The following is a 12,548-nucleotide window of genomic DNA, read 5'->3' as shown; positions in this document are numbered from 1 at the left end:
CCCAGGAATGAGATGAAGTCTTCACACAATCGGTTTTGTCCTCTTTATAGTCCCCAAGCCATAAAATATCAGATATAAAACAAGCAGCAAGTATTTCCACTGAATGAGGAAGGAAAGCAAATGTGAGTTTTTTTTGGACGTATATAAAACACTAATTTATTTATCAAAACTGACATGGTATAAAATTAATTTGCTATGGGTTGGCTTCTGACACAATAACTTGTTTCGAACCTAAAGGCCACAGCTGATCTCAGACTAAAGGACAAGATGTTTGAACAGACAGAACACACAGCGTTGGCTCATGGAGGATACAAATACATTAACACTCATTTAACACAGGCATTTTCAATATGAGTTATTTCCTTTGAGAAGCCACAATGAACAGCAGCTTGAGACGAGTTACAAAACACCTAAACGCAGGTCCATGCCAATGAAGAAAAAGATTAGGTAAATTAGCTTTTCTAATTTTTCCACTGCTGAACATTATGAAATTAGAGCACCTCAGACTGGAGTGAAATGATTGTTTCCAAGTAATTATCATATAAGCCACTCAAACAAATATGATCCAATTGCAACGAGGATTGGAATTCTTATATCTATGCCTGCATGCACAATAGTCTCTGTGGAATTACATGTACAGTATATTAGCCTTGTTTTAATGGAAAAATAAACAAACTTTTTTCATGGAAATTACCATAAATATAACCACATATGATTTATAAGCTGGTGCTGTCAAATAAAGCACAAACAGAAAGGATTGCCCTTTTTAGTTGCTTTGTATGTTTGATCCTCAAAGATACAAATCTTTAACTTCTCTGTAGAAATGCCACAAAGAGCTTAAACAAGCTTTAATATAATAAGCACAAAACTGTTGATCCTACACCACTTTAGCCTGACGATTCACATGCAGAATCCATACTGCCGCATCTCCTGTTTTATTGTAATTCTGAGTCTGACATTTTTGCATGGATGCCTCTGAACCACTGCTTAACACTTCCTACTCCCTCACATCTCCTCTGGTCAATGCTGTTCTGACCTGCGTGACAGTAACTACATGTATAAGCGCTTTACACAGAGATAGAAGCTGCAGGATTATTTCAGCGTGAGGTCACCGGTGGTCACATTTACATTTTTCTGTTAGGGAGTAAGCCGACGCTCTTAATCTCGTTGTTAATCACTAACAATGAGCACGACAGCAGAATGAGCTTACGTTTCTGAGCTGTCGACTGTAAAAAAATATACATATATCAAAAAACAAAGGATAATAGACAATACAGATGTTCCTTTGCCATGAGGATAATTCTGCAGAACAGGAAGGTGATGACTTTTAAGCCTCAGGGAGATAAGGAAAAGACATTCCTTCACTCATGTATATTCACTTTGAATTCAGTAGCAGTCCAACACTTTCAAAGATACTTGCGAGGGTCATTATTCTTCTCAGAATAACTCAAGCATTTGACCACATAATAATCAAATGCTTGAGAATATGTTTTTTCTGCATGTTTCTCTATAACTGAAAGGCTTTCCTAAACATAATTTTAGCTAAATGTTAAGGTATTTTCTTTTCCATTTTAATTTCTGAACCTTTTCAGTCTACTCTTCTTTATCAAAGTCACTGTCAACATTATTCTTACATTTGCTGTAAAAAAAAAAAAAAAAAAAAAAAAAGTGAAAAGGACTAAGATCTGTGCCTGAATTGTACAGTTTGATATCTGGGAGCACATGGTTGGAAGCCCATGCCCACCACAACAAATATAAGACACCCTGTGTGCTTAGTGTTCTCATCTGTCAAGGCAAGAGCCAGTTCTCTGTTTGTTAACAAGACTACAGAGAAACTACCAAACCAAATTCAGGTTTGCTTGCCTGGTGGGTGCAGAGTATTTGGGCTGGTGTGAGAGCTGTCCAAGTGCCTTCAGCTAAAAAACTCCCAGCATTTCAGAGGAGAGAATTCGGCTTCATTTTTCATGATTCTGGATTTATTGTGTATGTTTCTTTAGAAACCAGCAAATATAAATTAACCTCAGTAATGTGTTGCCACAACATGCAATACAGCACATTTGATCATAAATAAAGAGTGAATTAATGATAAAACAAACAAACAAAGATTTAAAATAAAAAACAGTTATTTTCATTTCTCAAGCTTCACGTAGGCAAGGAACATGACACACAATTGCCTGCTGAAGACCTCTGGATAATTTTGGTAAATATACCATCATCACCTACAAAGGGACATCTGCCCTAAAAGTCTAATCTTGAACAATTGATTCAGCTTTTTCATGAGCTGTAGGGAAAAACAGCTAACTGGAACATACTGTATATATAGCAAAAAGTACAGCTATATATCACTCCAGGTACAGCATTTGCAGGAGCTAACAACGCACACCTTTACAAACAGTGACATCACTTTTGAATTGTTAAGATTTTATTCAAAGAAAAACTGCTGTAGGCTCATATGAGGGTGGTGGATTTTTCAAGGAGGGTGTTTTTGTGTGTTCACATGTGTGTAACTTAGCACACCTGAATGTGAATCGAGGAAGGCTTGCTACTGACGGTGAGTCATCATCGCCATGGTGTTAAGCCTCCCGTTCCCGGGGGAACAGGGTTACCGTCTCTTCACCATTGGGGATTTTTATTTTTACATTTGAAAAGCAAAGCGGGGCCCGGCTCACAACAATCCTGCGCTGCCTGTCTCTTCTCGAGCTCTCTCTTCCTCCTCCATGACTGAGCTGCATCACACACACTAACACACACAAATGCAGCAGATACTACTTGCACGTCTACTCTATTTAGAGCACTATATCCTTATCTATGTTCGTGTGATATTCAATATGTTTCAGATATCAACACACAAACCTATGCAGATGAGACGAAAGGGACAATATCACAAACTCGGGGACAGCCTCTGCTTTGCCACTTTCTGCTGAAACCATATTGCTGAAGTCTTCAGTTCATAGTGTGCATAATTAACTGTTGAGAAACTCGAGCAGGGCAAATTATTAAGATTTGAAAGTGAACAGGAGTCTGTGAATCTTTCAGCTGGAAAATAGTGGAAGCAGCTCAACATTTTTGCCAAAAAGCTAATTTGAGCAGCTGATCGATACCATGCCTCTCATGTCTCAAATGTCTCCACGCAAAGTGTAGACTCAGAGTCAAAGGGCAAGTAGCTAAAGGCAACAATGTCAAGGAACAACATGCAGCTTTAGTTGGAGTTAGCCTACTAACTTTAATGTTTCCATCATTGGAAAGCAGAGAAAAATGAATGTCAGCCAAGGTAGCATCTTGAGCTGCCTTGTTTTTGTCTAAAACACAAAGATACTCACTATGCTGTCTTGAATAAAAGACAAAAGCTATGAAACCTTATAACTGAGAAGTCGGAAACAAATCTTTGTCCTTTTTGATCAAAGAAAAAAAAAGGGAAAAAAAATATTTATGATGATCAAAAACAGTGATAAAGAAATTCATTTTCCGTTCTAGGTGGATCTTGCATCATCATGGGGATGATTCACAGAAGCTCTGGGCATTTAAAACTCTCGGCAAAGAAATGGAAAAAGAGAAACTCACAAAAGCTTAGTCATAAACCATTGTCCTTTTTGCAGTGACTATCGCTATCTATCTTTCAAATAAATTGCCACAAAGCCTACACATTGCAAAATCTTCTTCTGTTTGGATTAAAGTAACCAAATGTGCAATTAAATGTGCCTTTGAAGTGTCCAAAGGTATATTTCTGCACAGTCAAGGTGGCTTATCCTCCCCTCGCTCCAGCTTCAGACTAAACACACCTGTATCAGACGGGTATTATTCTTTTCATCTAGCTGTCAGCCAGAAGCTGAACATTTGACTTAAACTCTAAACTCTTAAACTTTCAAAATGTTGCCTCTTCAAAGTTTTTTTTTTTTGTATTGTAGAAATAAAGGAATGCCTGGATAATCTGAAGATTTTACAGGTGTTTGACATACAGTAGTTATATTCAATTTGCCACTAAGATATGGTTGATTTGTAAGTTTGGCATTGGTAGTACGCACTAACTAGTGAAAAACCAATTGGCCTTGGAACTGGCCTGAATCAAACTACAGATATAATTTGGATTGGACAATTTCTAGTCTGAATTAGTTCCAATTTCTGGAGAAATAGAGGTGAGATTGGTAAAACTGTCTGTTTATTCTCTCTTGCTAATTGCTTAAAAGTTTAAGCTGAATCGATTGAAGTGTGTGCTAAAAGAACAGAGATGAGAGAAGCTGTTGATAATCAAATGTCCATCAGCTGAGAGTGGCAGCTGCGGTTGCCGTGGTGACGTTAAGTTCAACTCAATTTGACATATTTATAGAACGTGCGCACGTTAATCATGTGTAAAAAGCTCATTTTGCGTAAAAATGGTAAATTTCAGTTAATTTGTTTTGAGGTTGAGACCCCCCAGTGGTCCCAGCATTGAGCCCTCAGACAGTCCTCCACTAATAGGTCTAAATAACTTTTAACATTCACTGTCACAAGCTTCATGTAAACCTAGAAAAAGGGCTGCAAAGTGTTGCTTGTTGTCCAAGGATTCTATTCATTCATTCTTAGGTCAGAAATATACTTGCTTTTGATCATGGATACACGTGTTTATCCCGGCTGCCTCTTTGTTTGGAGCATCCCTTGCACACATCCTCAACAATTAGCGCTACGCGCTTGCAAAGCTCATTTTGCGTAAAAAGGGTAAAAAAAAAGGGTTTAAATTTCAGTTATTTTATTTCATTGAGAGCCCCCACAGGGGTCTCACGATGCAGGTCGGTAACGTTGAGATAGCAAGCGTCCATAACAACCACCTTAACAACGGTAGAAAACGTGATATTCTTACGTTTTTTCAAGGAAATACCAAAATCTTCGGCGAAACTAATAAACGAAAGATCGCCTACATTCTCAGAACGAAGATTCTGAAAATATTATGCATAGTTCTCGCTAGAAATTCCATCGAAATGCATACAAATGCAGATGCTTTCTTAAAATATTATGTTTTTCACAGTCGGCCATTTTCCTTTTTTAGCTGAGGGTAACTTGATAGTCATGTGACCTGGTTGCGAAGCAATGTAAATGAATAGGCCAAATAAAACGTGGTATTGTCACAATTTTGGAGGCCAAATTGTGACAATACCACGTTTTCCCTTGTGGACCAACATAGCTATTACACGTTTTTCTGTGAGACTGGGTTGTCATGTTACACCCCCGCTCTGAACATTTGCTGCGTTTATTTGAATGAGGATTTCTTTTTTTTCCTTTTTTTGCAGCAAATCATAGATTGTGACTATTCTATCATGTTTTCAGGAACGTAAACTTGTGGTTCATGCTCAAAAATCCAATAATTTTCATATTTTCAAGACAGTGGTTTATACCTTCACTTTTATTCAAAAAGTAAAACCCACAATCAAGGCCTGTAATGAAATTTTGAGAAAGAGGTTAACAGCAGTTACGGGTGATGTTGCATCAATGCTCAGCAATCACATGCAGGGAAAAGCCTACTGTTAGAAAAACGAGAGAGATACCAATTTTCTCAGTGACACAGCTTCAGAGTAGTAGAATGCAGAAATGGTTGACTCAGTGGTACAAATCTTTACACGGAAAGTAAGTTCACACCTTTTTTTTCCCAGGTGTTATAAAGACATTTTGGGAAATGCAGGAAATCAATAACTTGACTGTAAGAAGTCATAGCAGGTTAAAGCAATGTGGAAACACCCCATAACTTTTTTTCTTCCCATTCCAGCACAAAGTCATTCGTAGGAATGATGAACACCCCAGACTGAGGTCTCTAACTGTCTGAAGGTGAGAGTTTTCTGTAAAACATAATGTGGAGTTGTACTTAAGAGCCACTAACAGACTTTTTCTCGCTCTTCCTGTGACACCAACATCCATATTACTGGACATTTATGTCATCAGCAGATTGGTAGCTTAAGGTGCTCCAGAAAACATTCAATGGAAAGCCACTACTCTACATATCCCACAGAAAATATTACAAAAATGTTTTCACCACTACCAAGTCAAAGAAAAATTTAAAATTTGCCCCTAATCCTGAAAAATTAACTAATTGGGTTTGTCAAAATAAATTACCATCTCCTATCTATTTAACTTCATACTTTTTATTTTTTTATTTGAAAAATGCGCCCGAAATCTTAATTTACTGCTCATGAAAGTTGAAGATTATGATTCTGTGATAGATCCAGAAATAACACATTTGCCCCAACACAAAACAAAACAACCTGAATTAAGCTATACGTTGACCTTTTAACATGAAATATAATACAAATAAATTACTTTCGTAAAAAGCCAACCCAAATAACGGTTTGCCTCATCTGCAAATCAGCTTTAAACAATCAATCAGAAATATAGAAATATATAAGCAAGTAGGAGGTTTGTTTTATTCTTGTCTTACTGTATCTCTTTGGTCCATCTTCCAGGCAGAAGGAGAGTGTGAGGGTGGCGTCCTCCTCAAAAAACTCTGTGGCGAAGGCGTCCCACCATAAACTGTCGCTTTCCTGTTGGAGTACAAACAGAGCCGAGGGTTATGGACACTTGTATTCTATTTTCACTTCTCAAAATGACACTGTTTTTATAATACCTGTTGGGAGAACATTGTGTTCAAACATAACTCTTGGATGTTTCAGTTGGATATGAAACTTTTCATTTCTTTTTTACTATTAAATAACCCATATGAATATCCTTTATCCAGGTTATTGCTCTTGTTCTATTGCGTTTATTTACATAAATTCAATACAGAATTTTTCTGATAGCATAAAGATAGTGTGACTGCAGGCTTCCTTATTGTGTGTGCAACAAGATTTAAAAAGTACATCTTTTTTTGCCATTAAAAGTATTACCTTTTTTGTATTCATATCAATAAAATTCAGGAGCTTTATTTAAATAGCAGTTTGGTTAAAAATAGATTAAGCAATTAAGTTTGAATGGTAATAACAGAAAAAAAAGACACACAATGTGTACAAGTAAGAATGGCGGCGTAAAATATATTGAAAAATATGGAAACAAATGGAAAGAAATCTTTAAAATCAGGTTTGCAGATGTGTTTTATCCACAGGCATTTTTTGCTAGCCTGAGAATTCAATGCAGGCTGGTCTGTAGCCAAAGCCCTACAACATCTCTTACTTCTCTTAAGCCAAGGCTTGAGGAGAGCCCTGCCTGAGGCTCATACAACCCTGAAATACAAGCTGAGGTCCAACAGCTTTATAATTTTATGCCCTTTCTACCTTCAACAGCAACTAAGGGTGCACCTCAACATGAGCTATCATAACACCAACAATGACTGCTGGTGGAAATCATATTTTCATGGATATTTCTTCGTGTATCAACAAACAAATGTAAGTCATTTAATTAACTGTCAAAACATAGCCAAACTTGAATCCTGCCGTTTTCATCAGGAGAAGGAAAAGTAATTCTTTATTTAGTATTTAGTATTTTTTAGTAAAAGCTGTGATAGTGGCAACAGAAGAATTAGCCAAAATAAAAATATTTTAGTGACAGTGGTTATAACGGTTACATAGTAATTGAAGTAACAGTACATGTAGTATAAGTTAGAACAATACCTCTGCCTGAAAAACAGTATTCTTATATGTATCAAATGAACAACCTCATCATTAGAAATGGCAGCAGAAGTTGTAATATTTCATATTTCAACCACAGTTATACATTTTTTTCACATGTTTGACACCACTAGCAGCAGGCTAAAAGTAGCCGTTATAGTGTACCTAGTAATCAAAATAATAGACATAAATACTGTTGTAATACCAACTGCAGAAGAAGCTGTAATAGTCAAAAGCAGTAGTAGGAGTTGTATGTATTGCAACACTAGCAGTACTATAGGAGCAGTGGTACTGATTGTGCTGGAGGACATAGCTCTGGTACAATGTCTTAATTTTTGTAGCAGCAACAGTGACACTACTCTAAGCAACAGTTGCATCGGAAGAAACACTGCAGAAGTGGAGGTGATAAATATAAAAGAAGTAGTTGCAGTACTTATAACAATAACAGTAATAGGCAACAGATGCAGGACTCATCTTTTTACAGCAGTGATAGTGACTTCTTTCACAGTATTTTGTGCCCCCCCCCCCAAACATATTAACACCCGATAGCCTCCAATACCCCCCTTCCTTCCCTCTTCCACCCACCGACGTTCAGCTGATGTTAATTTCCTCCGACACGTTATGACAGATCACCACGTTTCCTTCTGTGCTGGGGCTGAGGGATCACAAGCACTTCCCAGATGTTGACAATTAGCGTTGTCACCATCGAGCAGTGTCAAGCCCAATGAGCAGTGACCGGAGCGCCCTGCAGGTCATCGTGTCTCATACATGATGAGTCTAAACCGAGGAGGAACATGTGGTGTGGAGGAACACCTTATTCAGCTGGTTAATCAATAAGCGATCATGAGCTAGTTGGGAGGTTTTTTAGATGGCAAACCAATCAGCTGAACTGTACATGACATATTGAACTCATGAATGAAGTTTTACTCATTAAGACCTGTCACTAATGGAAACCTACAGTAAAACTCAATTATTCAGTTTGAGAAGAAATTTAATATTCTTTAATGATAACACTTTTGTTCTAACCTTATACCCAGCGGAATCTGATTTCCTGCAACAAAATATCTCTACAAGAAGAAAATGTGCACATAACTAACCATTCAACATCCCTAACACATAATATTGGAAACTGTGAGGCAATATATTCTTCCATCCATGCTTAATATGCCTTTTGATTCATCATGATTATTTCCTTTCTCCAGGAAAGTATAAAACATGTCATAGTGCTCTTCAAATTAATTGTTTTGTCAAAGTAGCAGTCCAACACCTAAATGGATAACAATAAATTTACACTAACAAAGGCCAAAAGCAAACTATTGCATCCGTAAAGATGGAATTAACAAACATTTGCCCCTTGTGCTTTATTAATTAGTTTTAAAATGTGTTGATGATACAATGAAACAGAAAAGTAAATTAAGTTTTGAACATGGTGGCATGGTTCTGGTATTCAGCAAACTATTCAGCATTAATAAGCCAGAGTTGCTGGTTTCACCAGCAGAAGCTGCACCAGTAACATCACCTTTGACAAGAAATAACTGACCTATCACTATAATAACACATCACTCACTCTAGCTGTAAAATTAATATAACTACCTGCCAGGATCTTGTCTGTGTGCAACTTTGGGACATATAGTGCTGTACTGAAGTTGTCTGTTTAACAAGAGTGAGCTGCCAGCATGGTGTTGTAAATCAAATCAAATCAGCATCAAATCATCCCCTTAAAAATGCCTAAAAAATTACTGAATTGGAAAATATGGTGGTGAAACACACAGCACAGACCAGCTGTCCACTGGGAATGCACTGCAGGAGCTGCTGTATGTGTCTGTGTTTGACTGACTGTGTCACACTGTGAGAATCAGCAGGTGTGAACAGCCAGCATGTGTGTGGTGTCATGTGAATACATCTTTTTCAGAAAGAAGGATAGGGAAGAGTGACACACCAGGACAAAAGAGACAGGGAGAGAAGGAGACTGACTTTAGTGCTGCTCAGCATTCAGACTGAGTTCAAGTCATAATCCAGCAGCAGGAGGAGGCGGGCCCTCCTGGGATTGACAGTCAAGTGAAGGGTGAGCAACATGTTCTCTACACTCACGCAGCGGCTCTCAACCACCCTGCTCTGCACTCAATAAGAGGAATATTTTTTATTATTATTATTATTTAAAAAAAAGACATCTCAGAGACAACAGTTCTGGTTGTATTTAATATTGACGGATAAGCTGCATTTATAGTTGTCATGTAATAAAGCTGGTCCTATGAGAGTTAAATTGGCGTGCACTGACATAATTATGCGTCATCTATTTAAATGTCAGTTTAATTTCCTAGCTTACTGGTCACATACTTGGAATTACTATCACTCCTACATCACGCAAGTAATAAGGCTGCTGATATCATTAATGTAATATCAACCCATGAAAATACCCAAAAAACGTGTGGATTTATTTTCTAAAAATCTACTGAGTTTATTTGGACACAGAAAAATAAACTAGAGTCCTGTGTTCATCATAATAAAGAAACATCACCTGGTGCAGTGGTGTGGCTAATTAACATTACAGCATCCCTGCTTGAATGATGGTCCAAGTCTTTTAAACAATGGCTCACAAAAACCTTATCGATCATCAAAACAGTGCCTAACCGTAGCTCAATAAGCACACCAATAATCTTGTCATTGTACACCATTATATTCCAGTTAAATCTGCATTGCAGCGGTTAGAATGGGAAAATCTTTGTTATTTTTTGTCTTTGGATATCAGAAAAAAATCCCATAGAAAATGCCCCTTTAAATTAATTTCTCTCATCTTATAAATGTTTACTGTACCTCTTAGGCATAGTTCAACATTTCATGACCTGGAAAGTCAACTTCTCTAGGCGTTGTTCGACAGCAATGTAGCATGTAGCAGTTTTGCATATTCACCGTCACTCAATTAAAAAAAAAGAAAAAAAAACACAAGCAGCAACAACACCAGCAGCAAGTATATATAACACAACTGTGGATACAGATGGTTTGAAACCACAGGACGACAGGGTCACTGTGTGATAAAGATGTGAATGTGGGTGTGTGTGCATGAACATGCAACATATATGTTACAGGTTTAACATGAATTGTGCTTGGTTATGAGTGCAGATAAAAAAAAACATGCATTATGTTTATGTTTATGCATTTGGCAGCATTAGGATTGTGTTGTAATTTGGGCTATTTTTCAGAATTTTTACAAACTAGAGAATCAATTGTTTATCATAATGAAAATATTCATTAGTTACATTCTCATACAAGTCAACCAACTACATCAAGAAAAAACTGCTTACACAAGATTACCTTAACAATATAATAGAACATTTTAGCTTATATTAGTGAGGCCAGCTGTTATATTGCGTTTAGCAGTTTTAATAAATTGACCATTTATGATTTTGTTCTTCACTTTTCTGATCCTGCATTTTCATTGTAGGACTTCTATATTTTACTGTGTGCTAATAGCAATTTTACTTGAGTAAAGGATCTGATTAGTGTGGAACTATCAAACTTTAAACATAAGTCAATTATTTGTTGGAATTACATAGTGAATATCTGGAGTGTTTTCAGTCCAGCATATGAAAAGTATGATCAACATTTTGAGATAGAAGGCCTGATTCAGTGATAGAGATTTTTTTTTCAGTTTTGCCATTTGTTTTACAAACTCTGTAAAACAGTAAGAGTAAGCCTAATGAATCCTAGAGTGTTTCACCTAAACTTCATCTTTTACAGAATACTCTCGTTTTTAAAATCTCTCTTATTCTGTTTTGCAGTGTTTAGTTAACATCCCCTCATCCTAAGTTAAGTCACCTTAATGTTTTCATCCTGTTTTGAATATTCTCCTGAAACCGATCCTTTTTACAAAATAATATTCTCTCCTCTGGCTCAATACAGTTCATTGTGGCAATTGCTTGATCTTTGACTTCAGCCTCAAACCAATCCACCCTTAAAAGAGAGAAGAGTTGACAGCAGTGTCCATTGTCTTGTCTCCATTAGATCTACTCAGCACAGCAGGGTGCGGCCATAGATATGGTTTGGTCTGTATCGCTGTTGAAAGCCTCAAACCCATAAAACAGATGAATCAGAAAATAACCAATGTTTCGTGCTCATGAGCAGAATTTTACCTCAACATTCACAATAAAACAAATTGGACTTGAAATTTTCACTTATTTTGTCAATTAAAAATGCATTTAGTAGTGTAAGCTAATAAAGCTAAACAATGCTCAGATTTTTCACCATTAATATCTATATGAAGTCACACTCAGAATTGCTAACCATTAATCCTCCAGACTGTGGCTTTCAGGCAGCTTTTGGCTGGTGTGGCACTGAATTGTGAAACATGGCTGACTGAGCCTTGGACCGGCCAGGTTTGGCCTGGAACTAAGGACTGAGGAGAAGCTGGATCAGATCCTGGCAAGTCCAGCAACTGTTAAAGCCCAGGCAGTGGACACAAGCCATATGATTCCACTGGCTAAGGATGAACCTGCCACAGAAGAATCGCAGAGTGTTGGACAGCACAGGAAATGTCAGAAGCTTTGCTTTCATTCTGTGGCTGCTGGTAGTTAAGGACACATATTTACAATGAAAACCAAAGCTGGCATTGCTCTGGTTTGCAATATCGTATCCTTCTTTTTTTGTTTTATTTTTGCCTGCCTCTCTTTATATCCCCCTCCCCATCATCTGTCTCTTTTGCTCTCTGCCGCTGCACACTGACAGACAACATCCTGCCTTCATTTACGCCTATGGACTCTCTGACAAACCACGTGGCATGACGATGTTTGTTGTCAAATGCTACAAATCAAGCTGACTCCAAGGGACCCGAGGTGAACTGACAGTGTTGCAGCCGTGACGGCCGTCAGCCGATAAGGCTCTATTGATTCAAATGAATCGCACCCCATCTGAGGGGGATTTATCAATGTGTCAATTGCCCGCTAGCCAACCACAAATCACCAGCGATGGCCAGACCCGGGGGATTTGTAG

At 37.6% G+C, this 12,548-nt stretch overlaps 1 protein-coding gene across 4 annotated transcripts in view; it reads right to left on the bottom strand.

Moving 5' to 3' along the window:
• ldb2a (LIM domain binding 2a) overlaps positions 1-12,548 on the bottom strand; it is a 93,157-nt gene that overhangs the window by 65,881 nt on the left and 14,728 nt on the right. For all 4 annotated transcript variants that reach the window (XM_075481906.1, XM_075481907.1, XM_075481904.1 and 1 more), the window contains exon 2: positions 6,401-6,503. In XM_075481906.1, the coding sequence (XP_075338021.1) occupies positions 6,401-6,503 (103 nt within the window). The remainder of the gene's footprint in view (positions 1-6,400; positions 6,504-12,548) is intronic.

The sequence above is a fragment of the Odontesthes bonariensis genome, chromosome 13 (genome assembly GCF_027942865.1).
Source record: "Odontesthes bonariensis isolate fOdoBon6 chromosome 13, fOdoBon6.hap1, whole genome shotgun sequence".
NCBI classification, from domain to species: Eukaryota; Metazoa; Chordata; class Actinopteri; order Atheriniformes; family Atherinopsidae; genus Odontesthes; species Odontesthes bonariensis.
The sequence above is the reverse complement of the archived record's forward strand: the minus strand, read 5'-3'. Positions and strand labels throughout refer to the sequence as shown.